Below are 21,295 nucleotides of genomic sequence, written 5' to 3' on the forward strand. Positions count from 1 at the left end.
GCAAACTTAGTTTTACAACCTCATCCACAGAACTGCTTCCTGCACTCTGTTCTTGGTCTCTCCAAGCTGTCTGTGACCAAAATCTAACCCCTTTTTGGAACCTAGCCATCTGCAAGCAATAGAGCAGGTACACAATAAAAAAAATTCCTATTGTGCATAAACTCTCCATTGCTTCAGAATGGGCACAAGAGGCCACTGACGCTGGCTCCAACCTCTCTGCAGTCCTGCTCCACTTAAAGCAAATGAAGACCCCTGCTCAGCTCCAACAGGGCAAGATGCCCAAGGCATAAGAGCTCTCTCTCTCTTGCTGGAAAGAGAGAGACTTCAGGGAGCCTTCATAAGATCCCACAGCGCGATATCCCCATAACATCCTTCCCTGACATCTGCCTGGGGACAGTAACACTTCTTCCCATCCTCACCCAGACCCCACTCACATTAATGGGATGCCTTGTGACAAACTGGGCTGCTCGCATGGGCTTCCGGCCAAAGGAGACCCAGAGCTGGACAGAAGGCTGTTGCTGGCCGCCCAAGAGATGCTGCCAAGGAAAAGGAGAAAACAATTAATTGTGCCAGATGATAGCCACTCGAAACACGCAAAAATGAAAACAGAAGAGTCAGACCCTTCCAAGTCTACTGGAAACATAAAATAGAGAATGTGACTCAAATTTCATATTTTTGCAGTGTCTGCCGTCCCTGGGCAGCTTGGTCTATGCTGTTTATCCTGGACACCTGGTCCACCATAGATGCTAAATACTCCACAGAGGAAGGGCAGGGCATGAGGGGAGAACGTGGACTAGGGGAGCGTGTTAGAAGCTGCCAAAACTTAAGCAGAGTGGAAGGGCTTGAGGACCATGTGATGAGGCTGAAGAGAAGGCAGGGTGAAAGCCTACAGCCCCCAAACCACCACAGGGTGTCATCAGCCACACTCCGTACACACAAAACATGGTCTCTTCTCCTTCCTACTCCTATTTTTTAGAATACAAGGATGCCCCCATCACATGGCTCTAATCTGTACCAAGACTTGGGGGAATCATCACTGATTCCGTTTTTCAATCTGAACCCTTCCTCATTGAGCAAGGTGTTTTGCTAGAATATACATTCATTGGTAGAGTATTCAATATGACGTTGGCCACAGCACATTGCATTTTAGAGACTTTTAAGTCACTGCTAAAATCTTGAAAATGTCTATAAAAGCACTAGATGAAGATGAAACTAGCTCTATCACCTAAGGAAATCACAAAATCTCTCTAGCCTTTGGCTTATACATGTATAAAATGAGAAGATTTCTGGGATGGCGCCTGTGGCTCAAAGGAGTAGGACACCAGCCCCCTATGCTGGAGGTGGTGGGTTCAAACCCAGCCCCGGCCAAAAACTGCATTTAAGAAAAAAAAAGAGAAGACTTCTGCATATATGGGTTAAAATGATTCAGAAGCCTGTAAATACATGTGCAAATTTTTGCCCATAGGCACTTAGTCTCTTTGCTATGGAGAGTCCACACCTAACCAAAATAAGTCTATGACTCAAAAAAAAAAGGAGGAAGGGTAAGAACTGCTAATAAAGGCTCTGTGTGGTTCCTTTCAGCTCAGAAAGGAACTGTGACCAAGAATAGAAAGCAAATGTCACACATACACCAGGAAAGACAGGATTCATGTCCTCACGTGCAGTTGATCACACAAACGACTGTGAAACTTACTGAGAGGCTGGGATTCCCCAGGCCAGAAGGCTTCATTTAACCCTGACTCGGAAGCTGTTTATGACAGGTATTAACTTCCTATCAAGTAAAAGATCAATTGATTTTATCTGTAATAAAACAACTGAGTATCCTGTGCTCAGATACGCCCCACAAACACTAAGTGAGGACCACGCTGATACACACAGTGACTTTTGATTCATTTGAAGAGGATCCATATTCAAATTACCCCTGAACAAATGATTAAAAGTAGTTTGTTTTAAAGAAGCCAGGGAGAGAGATGCAAAGGACTGCCTTTCCAAAATGGTAACTTGAAAACCGTAGTAATAGTTTGTACTCAGTATGGGGTCGTAGGAAACGACAGATCTATTAAAAATATACAAACATATTACTTGAATGAGAAAAACGTTCCCCGCAGAAATGTTCCATATAAATTCCAAAAGCCCTCATTAAGTCGATAAAATGTTATAGCTTTGTCAGACAATTAGTTCGTCACTCTATATACATATAAATATTTATGAACGTATTAATACACCACAAATACCAATGAAATACACATTTTGATGTTTTAAATTTTTTTCACGACTTCCAACTGTGAGTACAGCTTAAAAAGGAGATATTTCTCAGTGACACCAAGACCCGTCATTAGCTAAAAGTACTTAATAATGATTGCAGCTGGGAGCCTTGAGAATTGAGGATGTATTTCATAGACCAATCTTACCCCATAAATGCAAAAAACACAGAATATTATGATCATGAGAAAAATTTCAAAATGCATCCAACCCGCTACCTTATGGGAGAATTATTCCTAAACCTAAATAATTCAGATTCACTCAGAATGGATTCTTAAAGAGTTAGTACTTTAACTGCTAATATTTTTCTTAGCAGTTAAACTATGGCCTACCACTGAATGTAAGATGCACTGTAAGACCTTGACACTTCTCTTAATAAACCACAGGTTTTAGGTTAGCTTGTTTATTAGAAAAGTACAACGTGCTCATGGAAAATATGCAACAGATGGGGTATAAAAGCAGAAGTGCTGATCTGACTCCCAATCCCTTGTCCCACTGACCCACTGGAGTGCCCACTGCCTAACATTCTTGCAGAAACATTGTGTGCTACCACACACGATGGTATATATTTATATGACAGACACTACTACACCTGCCCCCAAATATCCACTACACCTTTCCTCCTGAGCAACAGGGCCCTGACTGCCACCCAGAATAAAAGACTGGTTCTCCACCTTGTGGGCAGCCAAGTGTGGTCACGTGACTAAGTACTAGTCAAGGAGATGCAATGCTGGGAACAAAAGGACAATTAAGGAATAAGACTCCACGGATTCCTTCTTCCAGGAGCCATCAGTCTAGGGAGAGGTTAAGACATCACCTAGGAAGGAAATAGCACGTGTCACAGCCATTTGGGGGTTAAACACACCAAACTGTTTATAGCCTTACTACCAGGATTCTTTGAGGCTATAGTTTCTTTACACACGCTGGTCCATCAGTCTTTATGCACAGAAACAAAGAGAATGGGTGTTTATGTTGGATTTCTAGGAAGGCTACTGAAAGGGACTGAATTAGCTAGAAGAGGTCCTTCATCAGGCTTTTTGTCTTTCTTTATTCTTCCCAACTGCACTAAGGACTCAGGCACTAGTCTGGACATCTTAGACTAGGAGGTAACCTCGAGAATTAAATTCATCAGTTAGTATCATACAATGAAAGATAGAAGCCGGGGTCCCCAGTAACACCAGAACTCCAACATGGCAGCCCCAGATTGCCAGCCTCCAAGCAGTGCTAGAGAGAAAACTAAACTTCCATCTTGATTAAGCTACTTTTATTTCTATTCTTTTAACAGCAGCCTAACCCAATTCCAAATTGATATAGGCAATCTAATTGTTCACATACAAATGGGATCCAGATATAAATACTTGTGCAACTTAGCTTACATTAACAGTGTATCTGACTATTCTATAAATTTTTACCATTAATAGTGTATCTTAAATGAGTTTCCATTGAACAGCTATTGACAGGCATTGAGGTTATTTCCAGAAGTACTTTTCAGTGAACCCACTCGTGTTATCTGTCTCAGAACTTCACACAGTAGTTACAGGATAATTTTTAGAAGAATTCCTACATTAAAATTTTTGATAGCCATCATGAAATAGCCCTCCCCAAAGGTTATACCAATGAATATACGTGGTAGCTCATGTACCTTCATCAAAAACTAGGAATTATTAACTGTTTTACTCTATGTCAACCTTATGGAGTCTAAAAAGCGATAAGATTTTTAAAAATTTTGTTTTCGTTTCTGATGATTAAAAATAAATGAAGGGCTAGGTGTGGTAGCTCACACCTATAATCCCAGTGCTTTGGGAGTTCAAGGTCGGAGGACTGCTTGAGGCCAGGAGTTTGAGATCAGCCTGGTCAATATAGCCAGACTCCATCTCTGCAAAAAGTTTAAAACATCAGCCAGACATGGAGATAGGCACTTAATCCCAGCTCCTTGGGAGGATAAGGCAGGAGGACAGCTTGAACCCAGAAGTTTGAGGCTACGATGAGCTATAATTGCTCTACTGTACTCTAGCCTGGGCTACAGAGTGAACTATCTCCAAAAATTAACTAATAAGCATCTAAATAACCTTAATTTCAATTCATAGAAGATTGTGTCAAGAAAAGAAATGGGGAATTAAAGAACTAAATAAATGACACATTCTTATCCCGTGAAGACCATGGGATAGAGCAGAGAGCTGTTCAACCACAAGTTTAATAGTAGTTCAGCCAGAGAATAGTGGTGGAAGAACTGAGGTATCTCAGGACAACAGTTCAGAAGCACCTGAGCCATAGCATTTGCTGTTATATTCTCCTTTGGAGCAATAATAAAGTTTCAGCAAAACATCATTATCCATATTTGTTTATGATAGGTAAAAATTAGAAAAAGGAGGGGATCAGAACACTCAAAAGTGCTGTTTTATTTTGACACTTCAGTACAAGTGGGCTAGATCTAAGGATGTTGGAGTGGGGAGTGGTTAGGGTGGAGGCTGACAGTGTTATATAGACCACAGAAGGGAAGCTGGTTTCCATCAAGGACCACCAAACTGTTGCTCTCATCTGGACATCGAAGATGTTATCTCATTATGGGGACTCTCCTGGAAGGTTCTTCTTATCAAAGTGTCAGCTTATTTCTCTCAAGTGGGTCTGTAATTGGGTCAGTCTGTAATAGGGCAGGTGCAAGGATGAGGCTGCAGCATGTCTCTCTCTTATCTGAGTTATGTCCACCTGTAACAGAGTCTCACAGAATGGCTTTTCAAGATGGGGTTAGTCCAGCCAACCTAACAGTTTACAACAAACATCACAGAGAACAACATAGGTAAGGTAGAACATCTGGGATATTCCAGGAAAAAATGAAATATTGAGTAGTGGGTAGATAGTTAAAGAAATGTTGGCAAATACAGGTAAGTAATATTGAAGCTAGGTGTGGGCACATGGAGAGGTCATAACACTACTCTTTTACATAAGTTGGAAAATGTCCATATAACAGAGTTTGCAAAGTTAATATTAACTGGAAGCACTTCCACCCATTCATAAAAGCAAGGAAAATAATGACCACAAACTTCAAAATTATTTTTCAAAATTCTGAAAATTAAATAAAGATTTGCAAAACTCCAAGAAGTATTTATTTATTCAGGAACAATGCCTAAATCTTGGCAAAAAACCAGCCAACTTTGAGACGTTTTCATTTGCTTAATCCCATCCTCCCCTGTAGCTCTGGGGTAGCCTTGGAAACCCACAGTCAGCATTACATTGACAATAGCCTTGAAAAAATTGCCTAGGAGCCACTTGGAGAGGACAAAACAGGTTCAAAGCTCCTAAAAAGACTGACCTGTCTTGTGGCTTGCAAGAATGCTGCAGTCTCGGGTCTTATCTTTATGTAACTTGACTCAGCAATCTATACAAACAGCCCCATAGCCAGACAGGGTATTTATGGAAAGCAGTGAGTGACAACTGGCAAATTTTTAATGACACAGCTGCCAGAGGCTGTAATACCAGGTAGGGCAATCCAGAGGCTAACTAAAAAGTTTAAAAGGAAAAACTGGGGAAGATGTCCCTAAGAGGCTTTGATAAGAATCCCCCTGGGGCTCTATAAGGTCAAGAGCACAAGAGCTGTGAATATGTTCAGGAAAGAACTTAAAAGAGTCAAATTTCTCACCTCAAGCTAATTTTGAAACTCTCTACAAGCAGGAAGTGAGGGCTAGGACAGAGCTACAACTTGCCAGCCAACACACACCCAGAGGCCATCAGCAAAGGCTGCGAGACTTACTGGTTCAAAGGATTTAAGAAAAACTCTGTCAAATCATTAGCTGACCACTAAGCTAAGTGACCAGACATTTCAGTTGCTACAAATAATAAAGAATACAAACTTTACAGAAGCAAGTAGTAGAGGAAACTCCCAGAACAAAAAACAGAATGGTAACAAACAGGAACAACAAAAACCGTGAGGAGTGGCTAGGTAGAGATCAGAGACTGCCACAACATTTAAAATGTCCAATTTTTTACAAAAAATTTAAGAAACAGCAAGCTATGACTCATACATAAGTAAAAAGAGCATTCAATAGCAACTTTCCTGAGAAAGTTCAAATATTAGATTGAGTCAACAAAGTATTTCAATCGGCTATCATAAATATGTTCAGAGAACTCTCAAGGAAATTATGTATAAAGTACTGAAGGAAATCATGAGGGCTATTTCTGATTAGATAGAGAATATCAATAAGGAAATAGAAATTATTTTTTAAAATGAAACAAATAACTGCAGGTGAAAAGCAGAATAGCTCAAAAGAAAAATTTAGAGGATTTGAATAACAGCCTTGAACTGGCAGAAGAAAAAGGCAGTGAGTTTTAAGACATGTCAATTGTGATGACTAGGCTTGAGGAAAAGAGTGAAAAAAGAGTTTAAAAAATAAATAGAGCCTCAGAGACTGATGGGACGCCATCGAGTATCCTGACACATGAATTGCAGGAGTCACTGATGAGACAACAGAGGAGGAGAAAGAATACTTGAAGAAATAATGAGCAAAAACTCCCCAAATTTGAAGAAAAACATGACTCTAGTAAGTGCAGTAGATTTTTAGTAGTATAAACTCAGAGACTCACACCTGGATATACCATAGTAAGACTGTTGAAAGCCAAAACTTAAGAGTCTTGAAAGCAGCCAAAGAAAAGCAAGTCATCACACATAAGGAGGCCGTGATAATACTAAAACTGTGCTGATGAATTTAAATGTATAGATATGAGACAGTAACAGCAAAAAGGGGAGGGGAAGCAACGGAGCTATATAGAAACAAAGATTCAGTTAACTTCTGAAGTTAATTTATGAATTGCTTGTTATAATTCCCAGTGCGAGCATTAAGAAAATACCCAGGAAAACTATTTACAAAAGTACAAGGGAATGAAAATGTCATGGGGTGGGGGGGGGGGCAGAATCAGGAATGAACTAAAACAAAACTGAAACCATGAGACATGTTGAAAGCAAACAGCAACACAGCTGATGTGTACTGTACCTTTTAGTAATAACATTAAATGTAAGTGCATTAAACATATTACTCTAATCCAATGTTTTTCAACCTTTTTTACTCATGGCACATTTGAACCTACCATTAAACTTCCACAGCACACTTAAATTATGTTGATGTTTTAAAAAGTAAAAAAAATATATATATACTTACTGTGCTTTGAATTTCTTTTGAAAATAATGTAATGATCTTTAAAAATGTTCATAACATACCTAAGATCCTCTTATGGCACACTGGTGTGCCACAGCTCCCAAGTTGAAAATCACTGCTCTAATCAAAAGATACAGATTAGGAAGATGGATAAAATTCCTAATACAACTATATGTTATCTACAAGAATTCAAAGACATAAACAGATTGAAATTATGAGAAAATAAAATCATATACGACACAGACAGTACTCAGGGAAAGATAAGTAGTTATGTAATAGGCAAAACAGACTTAAGATAAAAATAGTTACTAGGAGACAAAGAAGGGCATTTTATAATGATAAAAGTGCCGATCTGAAAGAATTAACAATAATAAACATACGTGCACCCAAAAACAGAACTCCAAAGCATGGGAGGAAAAACTGGCAGGGCTGAAGGGAGGGAGAAATAAGTAAGTCAATAATAATAGATATTTCAACAGAGATTTCCCCATCTTCAATATAGAAAGAATAAGGCAGAAAAGGAAAAAAGATCTGAACATCACTATCTACTTAGTAGACTTAAATATCTACCAAATGTAATACCCGGAAACAGCAGAATACACATTCTTTTCAAAGCAAATAAAACATCCTCAAGGATAGACCATATGTGGAGTCTTAAAGCAAGCCTCAATAAACTTAAAATAACTGAAACTACATTAAGTATGTCCTATGACCATATTGGGAATGAAATTAGAAACTAAAAAGAGAAAGAAACTTAGGAAATTCACAGATATGTAGAAATTAAACAACACATTCCAAAATCATCAATGGGTAAAAAAGAAATAAGTCATTAAAAACTATGTTAAGCAGGCACAGTGACTCACACCTGTAATCCTAGCACTCTGGGAGGCCAAGGCGGGTGGATTGCCTGAGCCCATGAGTTCTAGACCAGCCTGAGCAAAAGCAAGACCCTGTCTCTACTAAAATAGAAAAACTGAGGCAAGAGGATCACTTCAGCCCCAGAGTTGGAGGTTACTATGAGCTATGACGCCACAGCACTCTACCCAGGGTGACAGCTGGAGACTCTGACTCAAAAAAATAAACAAATACTACTTTAAGATGAATGAAAATGAAAACACAGCACACCAAATATAGGAGATGTAGCTAAATAGGGGCTTAGAAATTTATACATGTAATCGCTTACATTTAAAAAAGAGGAGAAAAATCAAATCAGTAACCTACTTTCCACCTAGAAATAGAACCTAGAAAAGAACCTGGAAAAATAAGGACAAATTAAACCCTCGAATCTTTCATTCTGTTTACACATGTGTTTGTTTACACATGGAAATAAATGAAACAGAATAGAATAACAATTTTTTTAAAATCACTCAAATAAATGTTTGTTCTTTGAAGAGATAAACAAAATTTACACACCAGTCTATAAGCTAGATCAACCAAAAAGAGGGAAGATTCAAATTACTAAAACTAGAGCAGAAAGGAGACATCACTACTGACCTTACAGAAATAAAAGGGATTAGAAGATAACACTGAATTATTAAACAGTAACCCAGATTAAATGAACAAAGTCATAGAGAGATATCAATTCCTGAAACTGAAAAGAAATAGAAAAATCTAAAGAGATTGAGTTAGGAATCAAAAGACTTCCCACAAAGATAAGCCTAGGCCCAGAAGCCTTCAGTGGTAAATTCTGCCAAACAAATTAAAAGGATAAAAATGATTATAAATCAAGACCAAGTGGGATTTATCCCAGAAATACAAGCTTGATTTAATATGTTAAAAAATCAAAGTAATATAAAATATCAATAAAAGATTTAAAAAAGAAATATATGATTATCCCAATTGACAGAAAAATCATTGGCAAAACCCAAGACATTTTCATGATAAAAACACTCAACAAGCTCAGAAGAGAAAGGAACTTCTGCAATCTGATAAAGGACAACTAGTAAAATCCCAGTTAAAAATCATTCTTAATGGTAAAAGATAACTGCTTTGCCCCTAAAATCGGGCATAAGGATGCCTGCCCTCTTCAACTTACTTGCAACATTTTGCTAGAGGCTCTAGGCAAGGCAGTTAGGCAAGAAAAAGAGGTTAAAGACCTCTATACTGGAAAGGAAGAATTAAAACTATTTCTATTAGCAAAAAATACTATCTTGCATACAGAAAATCCTAAGGCATCCACACCAAAAAAAAAAAAAAAGAGGGAGGAGAGGAAGGAAGGAAGGATTCAGCAAGGCTGCAGAACACAAGATCAATCTATAAAAATAAATTTTATCACTAGCAATTAACAATCTGAAAATGAAATTCGGGAACAAATCATTTACAATGGAGTCAAAAAGAAAATACTTAGGATGTACTTAGATTTGTACATTAAAATCTAAAAAACACATTTAAAAGAAATTAAAGAAATCCTAAATAAATGGAAAGCTATTCCTTGTCCATGCATTGGAAAACAATGTATTAAGATGGCAATACTCTCCAAATTGATCTACAAATTCAACACAATCCCTATCAAAACCCCATCTTCCTTGTTCTGCAAAAATTGAAAAGTTGATCTTAAAATACATGTTAGAAATATGAGACACCCAGAATAGCCAATACAATCCTGAAAAAGCACAAAGTTGGAGGGCTCAAACACTCCAATTCCAAAACCTACCACAAAGCAACAGTAATCCAGGCAGTATGATACTGGCATAAGGGCAAGCACATAAGATCAATTGATTTAAGAGTCAAGAAACAAATCCTCATACTTAGGATCCTTAAACTGGACTTTGTGAAAATAAAAAACCTTTGTGCTGAAAAAGATACCATTAAGAAAGTAAAAAGACAATTTTCTGGTATGACAGGAAATATTATAAATCGTATATCTTCTATATAGAACATATACAAAATAAAATAAAGAACTAGGGCAGTGCCTGTGGCTAAAGGAGGAGGGCACTGGCCCCATATACTGGAGGTGGCGAGTTCAAACCGGGGCCTGGCCAAAGAAAAGAAAGAAAAAAAAACTGTAAAATAAATAACTATTCCAACTCAACAATAAAATGACAACTTAACTGAAAAAAATGGACAAAAGATTTGAATAAACATTTGTCCATGAAAAATGCACAAACGGCCAACAGGAAAATTGGCTTAACATTCTTAGCCATCAGGAAATGCAAATCAAAACCACGATGAGACAGCACTTCTCACTTAACAAGAATGGCTATAGCCAAAAAGACAATAAGAGGTGTTGATAAGGCTGTGGAAAAATTGCAACCCTAACACATTGTGGGTGGGAATCAGAGACAGTACAGTCACTCTGGAAACCAACCTGGCAGTGTCTCAAAAAGGTAAATACAGAATTGCCATATGTCCCAGAAATTACACTCCCAGGTATAGATCCAATAGAACTAAAAAGATAAGAGCCCGCACATGAACTTGTGAGTGTTCATAGCGGCACTATTCGTAGAGTAGGCATAACTCAAATGGCCACCCACTGATGCATAAATGTGTTAAACCCATTATAACAGCACACTATTCAGCCATTAAAAGTGATTAAAGTACCGATACATGCTACGACGTAGATGAAACTTGAAAATACTATGCTATGAAAGAAACCAGTCACAAAATATTATGCTATGAAAGAAACCAAGAATATCAAGTTAGAGAGGAATGGAGGGCAAAGAAGGCTCCAATTGACGTAGAACTTACAACCCCTGGGCAATTACTCCTTGCATAATTCCCTTTATATAAAATACTCAGGATAGGCAAACCCATAAAGACAGAAAGAAGATGAGTGGTTACCAGTGGCTGGGAAGAGAAGGAAGTAATGCTCATAGGTATGGGGTTCTTTGGGGGTGATAAAAGTGTTTGGCATTAGGCAATGATGATCCTTAAACAACCCTAAGAATATACTAAAAACCACTGAATGATACGTTTAAAAATAAAGGGTGAATTTTGTGGCACGTGAATTGTTTGACTATTGTCTGAAGCTTCTACCTATAGAAGGCCACAGGGCAGAGCTCTCAAACTCAGGTGATTCTTAGACAGCCCAGGGATGCTGGGGGAAAGTCCACATGAACCCTGCAATCTGCATTTGTAACAACCACCCTTGCAGATGCTGATGCCAGTGCTCCCAGATCATGGTTTAGGAAACACTGCCCAGTGGTGGCCTAACTCATCTTATACCTAGAGCCTCTAGCTAGCACCACTGACCTCAGGATCCGGTGCTTGTCCACATGCAGGAGGGGGAAACCAACATATAACTACAAGTTTGCCACCCATAGCATATAAATACAGAAGCCACTCACAGTTGACTATGTAAGTACCAATAATTGTCTTTGTTCCACTAATTTTTAGAAAGCTTCTACTAGCCTATGTTTTTAAAATTAGGCAGACAAGGATGATGTTCACTCTGCTGTACTGCACATCTGCTATGTACCAGACATGGTGCAGGACCCTGGGTACTGTATCAGTGATAGTTCATACAGAAGTGACCCCTCATCTTTCCACTGGCCAGGAACAAACAGAAATCAACTATGTCTGGACAACAGATATAACTGTTAGAGAGGAATGGAGGGCAAAGAAAGCTCCAACTGACGTAGAACTTACAACCCCTGGGCAAAGACAGAAGAACATCAAGGTTAAAAGAAATTCACAATAGTTTCCATCTTGGCCCCAGTTCAGGCATAAAGGAACACAAACCAGGGGCTCAGGTGCTGTGCCTTAAAATTCAAAATTGAAATCATACAACAATACCAGGAACTAAGACAGAAAAAGCCTATGAGCTTCGGAAAACTGGACACAAGTTTTAGAGACTGTACTGGAACTCAGGATTCCCAGCCTGAGGTCACAAGGTCCCAACACTTGGGCCTGATTCTCACCTGTGTGTTCCAATCACCCCATCCCTCCCCAGGCTATTCAAGGACAGCTGCTATGTGTACGTGTATGTGTCTAAGAAGGAGACAAACAGGTAAGGCAGGAAGGCAGTGATCCAATGCCATGGGTCAATGCAAACAGCCTGAAAGAAGAAAAACTGCCAAAGGTTAATGGAGCCTTAAAACATTTTGCAAGGTATGTAACAGGGAAAGCCTCTTGCTTTTATCCACTCCCATCTCTCTTCTCATTCCAACCTTCCTCCCTGCTTTCTCTGCTTGGGAGGTCCTCTCTTGCTTGACCCTAAAATCCTTCTAAAAGGGTTGACCTGTTTTCACCTGGCCTGGTCTGCTACCAATTATATAAGTAAATGGGGACCTGGAGGACAGCATCACATCTGAGCTCAGACTCTAGGTGAACAGTGACAGATGGAGAGCAACCTCCCAGCTAGCGGAGGTCCCCTCAGATCCTGAGTCAACAAAGGAATGACACCATCCAGAAAGCAAGCTGGTAGCCCCCCTAGAATGGGAGCCCCTCCTGCTTTTGACCATGCCTGGGTTTTTCCTTTACACCAGGGTAATAAAGGGTGAACTCGATACAGTTGCAGGGCAAGTCCTGTTAAATAATCAAATCTGGTTCTAAATGAGCAAGCCCTCCATTTCAGCATCTGGCTCCAGCACATCAAATCAAGGGGAAGATTTTCCCAGCGGCAGAGAGTTAAGCTACTTACTGACAGCTGGAAGCTTAATTACTGCTTTTCTTAGAGTATTAACTCCCACTAGCCAATGACTACACATCCTATTAGCCATGTAAATTAGCATGTGTCAAAAAAAAAAAAAAAACCTCAACGAAATCGCCCAAAGTTTAAAGAAAACTCAGGCAGTGGGATTAAAAGAAAAAAATCTGCAGAGCCCCACCCCTGCTTTCTGTGTTCTTTTCATTTGGGATTTTAAAGAAATACATCTTTGTCAAGGATGCTTGGCTCCCAGCAAACACCCAACTTCCCAGAGCCTAAAGACATAGTGTTTCCCCCCAAATAAGACACTGTCTTATATTTATTTTTTCTCAAGAAGATACTCTAGGGCTTATTTTCAGGGGATGTCTTATTTTTATTAAGTATAATACAACAATCTATATTTATTCAAATATGGTTAAGTCATCTTCTGGAACCTGACAGGGGGAGCTGACCTTGTTGGTGGGGCTGACGCTAGTGATGTGTGAACTCCTTTCCCCTAGCTGTTCACACGTGCACAATAAGATGCCTGTGACCCAGTTACCACATGCACCCAAGCAAGTGCCAAAGGTCAGAGAAAGGAGCTGTGTTAGATAAAAGGAAGATTCCAGTCTTCCTTACCACTCCGATCCAAAATGCAGGTCTTATTATGGGGTAGGGCTTATAACAAATGCATAGAAATCCTGCTAGGGCTTATTTTTTGGGTAGGTCTTATTTTCGGGGAAACACAGTAATTGTTCTAAACTTCTCCACTTCCTCAACCTCCCAGCACCTTCCAAGCCCTTAGGGAACGTTCACCAAGGGTCAGAATCCTTCCTCTAGGTATCCAAGCACAGTGACCTAAACCCTGCCTACACAAACTCACCTTTTTGATCACAGAATACCAAACCTTACAAAGTAAACTCAGAAATGTATTCTTTAGCACGTTCAACTTACCGCCACCTTTGTGGCAAACATGTACTTGTCCCGAAGCTGAAAGTCTCTCACTTCCTCCAGGATCACTTCCTGGTTTTCCCGAGACTGGAAGAAGTCTGTGCTTCGGAAAACGGTGGAGTAGCCGGAGGGTTCGTGCCGTTCAATGTAGATGGTATTTGGCTTGTCATAGGGATCGATTCCCCTGCAAAAGAAAAAACAGGTGATTATCTTCATTTCTGCATTCATTACTGAAGGCGCAGAGGTTTGCCATGTGGATAATCAACAAGAATTTAGGGCCACCAGGAAGACCTACAAAGATGCTCTCCGTGCCTCTGACATAACCCTTTAGTGGCTCCTCAGCTCAGTAGAGCACAAAAGGAATCGCCATGTGTGTTCTGTGTTGGTTTCAAAGCATCCCAGGTTTAGCATCAGGTAACCTCCGGCCCTGCGTGAAAGGAGCAAAAAGGAGAAAAAGTACGAGGTGGAGTGTTTCAGATTAAATAAGCAACCGACTGCTTGAGGCTATCAGCAAGTTTCTGCCCTCAAGTTATAAACCTTGGAGGAATGAAAGAGTTTTCCCAAAGTGCTGTATCATCAGAAGAGCGCCGCTGTAGGAAACCACATTATGAACTTGAGCCTGAGCTTTCCGAGGGATCCTGCCCCGTCCCTGTGTGTCCCCTGCCGATGTCATGGATCCACACGATCTAGAGTCCTCCTGCCCGAGCTTTTCATTCCCGTGAGATGAAATTTCCTTCACAAATTTGTTCTTACACATCCTGATCGCCTTCAGAAAGGGAGGGCACGTTTCTCCTTCTGTACTTTTGCAAACACCACCCTGTCCCTCTGCAGACGTGCCCTCTACACATAGATTCCTCCATGTGAATACTCTGGGGTCAAGTTCAAGTCTTCACCTTCCAGGACATCTTCCCCCGGTTCTGTCCTCTCTTCTCCCGCCACTAGCACCATGTCTCTGCAGCGCTCTTTTTCAAGCCTTTTATATGAGTTTGAACCCCAAACAAAGATAGAAAACCACTTAAGTTGTGTGATTTTGGAACCAGTCTCATTACTTCGTGCAATAACGCTTCCGATACGCTATGGTATGCTGTTCCCCGCGATGCATATGGCAAGCTTCCTAGACAGAGTACAGATGCCTGGAAAGGACAGAGCTTTTTATCCTACAAGATTCCTACCTGACGTAACACTTGCCATAGTTACAGAAGCTACTCCAAAGTGAAAAATGGAGAATGAGTAGATCAAACTACCTCGGAGAAGAACCTATGAACTAGTATTTCCCCCGAAGAAGCCGCACACAGCAGCTGGGAGGATGACTTATCTGCCCCAAGTCTCCTGACAGTCTCAAGAACCACCAAGGCCAGGTAGACCATTGAACAAATGGAAAAAAATAACTGGGACAGTCAGGAAGGCGGCATCACAGTGAGGGTGTGTGTGTAGCGATGACTCAAAAAAGGCAGAAGGCCTCAGTTACATAACCCCCTGTACACAGTCCCATATGCATAATGGGGCTCAGAATAACCAAGGCAATCACAGGAAATTCCTTCAAAGCTGTACTGTCAACACCACGTTCTCAAAAAAAAAAAAAAAAAAAGGAAAGAAGGAAGGAAGGAGGCAGGAAGAGACAGCAAAACCAAAGAGCCTACAACGGGGGAAGACTAAACTCCTGCCCTACAATCTGGAGTCTTAGTAGGGCACTGGAGAAAACCAGCAAGTTGGGTCCTAAAATGGGAGAAACGATTCTTCCTGATGAGATGCTCTGGGTGCGTGTGTGGGTGGGTGGTGGCGTGTTCTCTTCTTTGCCACAATTAGAAGTACTGATTAAAGTACTTCCTCCAGCCCAGAGGATATGCAAATTAAAATGAGGCTGCTGGATATTTTTAAAAAGGCAAAGAGGAAGGAACCTTTATTGAGATATTTTGAGACCAAGCTCACCTCTATTATTCCTTCCCAGCCAAAAGCAGCACCAACAGTTAGAAAGAACTGTGACTTTCATCCCACCTCTCTTCTGTAACCCATATTTGGACCTCCCATTTCCGCAAGCTGCTCTAGCTACATACACTGCAACCACTTAGCCTTCCAGTTTCTTAGGCCACTGACACCTACTTCTATTCTCTCTGCCCCCATTCAGAAATGTCAATCTTTGCTCTGGGTCTGAGCATGGGTATCAGGCCTCATCTGGCCTCACCTGCCAGAGGTGCATCTCTGAGTCCTGTCCAGTTCTGTTTCGACAACCTCCATCCTTGGGCCATGTGAACTAGCAGCTTTCCTAATTCCGACTCCTCCCACACATTGCTCAATAAATCTATGTCATTATTCTCTAAGAGCCTAGATTACACTTTCACTTATTATGCGAAAACATAGGGAGGGAACCCCCCCAAAAAATGGACAACCATGTAACTATCTTAAATAAAATAGGCCAGCACTTTCCCTAATATATCTGCATATCTACACAGAGGCAGGAGGTACAATACTCAAATTTCTAAACTTTTAAGTGCCCTTATTTCGCAATCATGCTGACTTTCGTAATCATGCTGATTTTCGTAATCATGCCCTCTTAATGTATAGTTTCTTAAAGAGATAAAACAATTTGAAAGCAAACACCACATGTTCTTACCACTAAACAGGAACTAACTGGTCGACACACATGTGCACGTGTGGAAGTAAAACTCAACGGAAATCAAGCAGGCGGGAGGAGGGGATGAGTAAAGTCACCCCTACCAGGTACAATGCACGTTATCAGGGTGACGGGCACACTTATAACTCTGACTCCAACTGTACAAAAGGAATGCATGTAGCCAAAACGTTTGTACCTCCACAATAGTCTCAAATTTAAAGTAATAATTGGTACCTTTAAAATTCAAATAAACAAAATAAAGTTATAATGCTATTCTTTTTTTGCAGTTTTTGGCTGGGACTGGGTTTGAACCCACCACCTCCAGCATCTGGGGTCAGCACCCTACTCCTTTGAGCCATAGGCGCTGCCCTTTTTTCTAAGCCAGAGTCTCACTCTTTTGCCCTAGGTAAAGTGCCATGGTGTCATCATAGCTCACATCAACCTTGAACTCTTGGGCTCAAAAGATCCTCTTGCCTCAGCCTCCCTAGTGGCCAGGACTCTAGGTGCCCACTCAGCTAGTTTTTTTCTATTTTTAGTAGCGACTGGCTCTTACTCTTGCTCAGGCTGGTCTTGAACTCCTGAGTTCAAGGGATCTACCTGCTTTAGGCTCCCAGAGTACTAGGATTACATATAAATGGTATTCCTTGAACCGAGATTGCCTTTAGATGAGATTGCAGTTATAATTTCATTATACCCACAACCTCCACCCAAGGAAAATAACAAAAAGGTCAGAAAAAGCGCCCTCTGTGAAACGAAGACTCACTGGAGTGTGACATGTTCAGCTAGAAGGCCCCTTCTTATAGCCCCTCCATCTCTACCACCCTCAATTACTAAAAAAGCAAACATCAACTCAAAAATATTCTTTCACAAGTGGCTAAAAGAAGGACAGACAGTATCTACAGCCTCCTGGGCCATATTTAATAAGGACTATAACTACACTGAAAAGTCAAAAGCCAAAGGACAAACTGGAAAATACAAACATAAATGAGAATGCACACACGCACACACACGACCTAGCCCCTATCACAAAAGGCTCTCAAATATATAAAGAGTTCCTTGAAACCAATAATAAAAAAAACTAACAATCAAATTTAAAAAGTGCAAAGGGAGTAGACAGATGTGTTGCAAAAATAAATAAGTAAATAAATAAATGTGACCCTTAAGCAGCTTGGAAAATGTTCTAACATTCATCGTAAGGAAAATGGAAATTAAGACTACACTGAGATAATATTTCTTACCCAACACACTGAATGTAGAGAGAGACACTATTGTATATTGTTGAGAGGAGTGCAAATTTTCTGTAGAAAACTTGGATATCTCTACCAAAGTAAAATTTCAAGAATTCATTCACTGTGGACCTATCAGTGCACAAAACTACCAAAAGTCCCTGCCCTTGGGGGGCTTCCGTTCTACTAAAGAGAGAACCACAAATAGTAAGTAGAATAACAGCAGATTTAGAATGTGATGTCGTGCTACATAAAAAAGAAAAGAGCAGAATACAGTGGATCAGGAATAACACGGAAATAGCTGTAATTTTTAAATAGGATCCTGAGGGCAGGCTTCATTGAGAAGGCGTTTTGCGGGAAAAGACTTGAGTGAGGTGGTAAGGTAATCAGGTAAGTCTATCTTGGGTTAAGAGCTTTCTAGGCAGGGAAAATGGCAAGTCCAAAGACCCTGTGGTAACCATGTGCCTGACATTTAATCTCAGAGAAATGATGAAACATCACAGGGTTCAGAGCAGACGAACAACATGATCTAACTTGTTTTAATGGGAGCAGTTGGGCCATCCACCGAGACTAATGAACAGGAAAACCAGAGTAAAAGCAGAAAGACCAGTCAGGAGACTAAGGAGCAAAGACAGTGGTGACTTGGAATAAAGCAGTACTTGAGTAGAAGATTCTAGGTGGAGCCAGAAAGATGTCCTGATAGACTGAATGGGGACCATGAAGCAAACACACAATCAATGATGATTTCAGAGTTTTTGGCCTGAGCGATTAGACACTGAAATGGGGAGATTATGGGAGGGGCTGATTTGGGAGGAATCAAGTTTGCGATTATCACTCATCCACGTGAATGAGTTGATGCGCAGTTAGATAAACCTACTGGCCCAGAAAACCTTTTCCTGGAAAACTGTTCTATACATACGCCTGCATAGGTGTGAATTCATATACTGAAGATCCTACAGCATATCACTATAACAGTAAAAGCTCTGAAGCAGCGGTGACTAGAAACTATACTTCTTGCCCTGTAGTCCCAGCTACTCGGGAGGCTGAGGCAAGAGAATCACTTGAGCCCAAGAGTTTGAGGTTGCAGTGAGCTATGACACCACAGTACTCTACAGAGGGCAACAAAGTGAGACTGTCTCAATAAAATAAAATAAAGAAAGAAACTATACTTCTTCAGTCTGTTTATTTCACCCCTTTTCTCAAAGACCTACAATGGTTCCCTACTGTTTTTGGAAATTAGTCCAAATTCCTTTGTCAAGTACTGTAAATTGTGATACCAACTTCCCTTTCCTAACTTGGCCCAAAACATTCCAAAAGTAAGAGTCGACATTCATCCACACAGCACCACAACGTCCACTTCTGTGCCTTTGGCCACTCTGTCCTCCCCTGGAATTCCTGCCCACCACTCCTCTGCCCAGAGACATCCCCACCTGTCATGCCCAGCCTGGATCAAGGGCAAACTCCAGGAAGCTGTCTGTGATCTGCCACCTGGAAGGAGCAGGTCCCTCTCGGGCTTGTCACACTACACCTGTTATTTCCGTGGCTCTTTCATACCATGTGTTATATACCTGAAATGCCTTTTCTTACCTCCTAAACTATAATTTCCTTAATAACTATACCCATAAATTATTGAACTTCTTATACCCTAAAGCATCTAGCAGGTTTTATATTTAGCAGGCATTAAAAAAAATATGTTATGAACGAACAAATGCATGAATTTCATATAAAGAAAAATCCCTAATTTTAATATGATGCTCTAAGAATGAAGATTTTTGGAAACTGTACTAGTGTGCAAGAGCTTCAAGATTCCCCTGAGTTTCCTGATGGATTGTGAAATGCAAAAGCTCTACCACGCCTCTCACAAATAAACCTTCCTTTCTCATCCCCCTCCTGCTTGCCTAGTGAGTTTGTTATACTTGAAGCTCTGATTTTCAGGTCTGGGACACTGACATTCTGAACCAAACGGTTCACATTTCAGGTGTGGGCAGAAGGCTTGTCTACCGTGAAGGAGCTAGAATTGGAGAAAAGAGGTTACATAAGTCAAGGTTTTTTAGATTATACAACTTACCAAGAAAAGGACTTCACGTGTTCCTGAATCATGATCCAGGTCTGGCCAAAATCATCCGACTTCCATAGCTACAAAACCAAAACAACAAGAAGGGGTCAAGGTGGAAGAGACGTGCACAGCCTGAATGGTTACGACCAAACACCCACTGGAATCCCATCTTCCATCGCCCAAGTCACCAAAGCCAATGCAGGGACTCCTAAAGCAAACCAGGGCAGGAAAGATAACTTGCACCCAGGTATCCTTCTCCACAGCCACTAAGGCTATTGAGAAATAGCAATTAAAAAGAAAAAGGAATATGATTTGCCTTCTATTTATGGATTATCAGAAATTATATTTCACTCATGACCAGTCCCTGGTAAGAAAAAAAGGATTATACTCAGCCCTTCTGGACTGAGAAGCAGTGTCCTTAAAACCCTGTAATGCATAGCAGCATTGTTCACAGTAGCTACAATGAGGATGGAACCCAAGTATCCTCTGGCAAATGAATGGGAAAGCAAGATGTGGTATATATGAGTACACGAAGTGGAATATTACTGAGACATGAAAAGGAAGTTCTGACACAGGGTAAAACAGGGATGAACCCTGAGAACATCATGTTGATTGAAGTAAATCAGACACTGTCTGATTCCAGTAGATGAGGGACCTGGAGTAGCCTAAATCATGGCGACAACAGAATGGTGATTTCCAGGACCTGAGGGCAGTGAGTTACTGTTTACTGGGTATAGAACCTCAGTTATGCAAAATGAAAAGAGCTCTAGAGATAGACGGTGGTGATGGCTGCACAACAATTTACACTTTTTTTTTAAGCCAGAGTCCCCCTCCGACACCAGGCAAGAGGTCAATGGCATCATGATCGCTCACAGCAACCTCAAACTCTTGGGTTTAAATGATCCTCTCACCTCAGACTCCCAAGTAGCTGGGCCTACAGGAGCCCATCACCATATCCGGCTACCTTTTCCATTTTTAGTAGAAGCAGGGTCTCACTCTTGCTTAGGCTGGTCTCGAACTCCTGACCTCAAGTGACCCTCCCATCTCAGCCTTCCAAAGTACTAGGATCACAGGCGTGACTCACCAGGCCCAGACAACAATATACACTTAATACCACTGAACTGCACACTTAAAGGTGGTTAAGGCAATAAATTGTATGTTATATATATTTGTATGTTATATATATTTGACCACAAAAAAAGAAAAAAATTATAATGCCTTGATAATTACAGATAAACAGAGAGGACATACAGCTTCCAAGGGTATCAACTGAATAGGAGATAGGGCTGGGAGGAATTAATCACTTTCTGATTTGTGTCAAAGCCCCTCTACTTCCACAGATGGGAACTGAGCATGCCCCTGGCCCTAGCAATTGTGAAAGAAAGCTTGAGACCAAAAATAAGATAATCCCCTGCACTGGTAAACCAACCCAACCCATGCTCAGGTTACTCCCTAAGGCCTGCAAATGTAAACAGA

At 40.6% G+C, this 21,295-nt stretch overlaps 1 protein-coding gene across 1 annotated transcript in view; it reads right to left on the reverse strand.

Moving 5' to 3' along the window:
* The window catches only part of SORL1 (sortilin related receptor 1), a 163,983-nt gene that overhangs the window by 110,439 nt on the left and 32,249 nt on the right, over nt 1–21,295 (reverse strand). The window contains exons 5-7 of the mRNA XM_012809544.1: nt 19,832–19,899; nt 13,930–14,110; nt 435–536 (exon numbers count right to left, since the gene is read on the reverse strand). Of these exons, the coding sequence (XP_012664998.1) occupies nt 435–536; nt 13,930–14,110; nt 19,832–19,899 (351 nt within the window). The remainder of the gene's footprint in view (nt 1–434; nt 537–13,929; nt 14,111–19,831; nt 19,900–21,295) is intronic.

Source organism: Otolemur garnettii, unplaced genomic scaffold (assembly GCF_000181295.1).
Source record: "Otolemur garnettii isolate 467f Iridium unplaced genomic scaffold, OtoGar3 scaffold00108, whole genome shotgun sequence".
Taxonomy (NCBI): domain Eukaryota; kingdom Metazoa; phylum Chordata; class Mammalia; order Primates; family Galagidae; genus Otolemur; species Otolemur garnettii.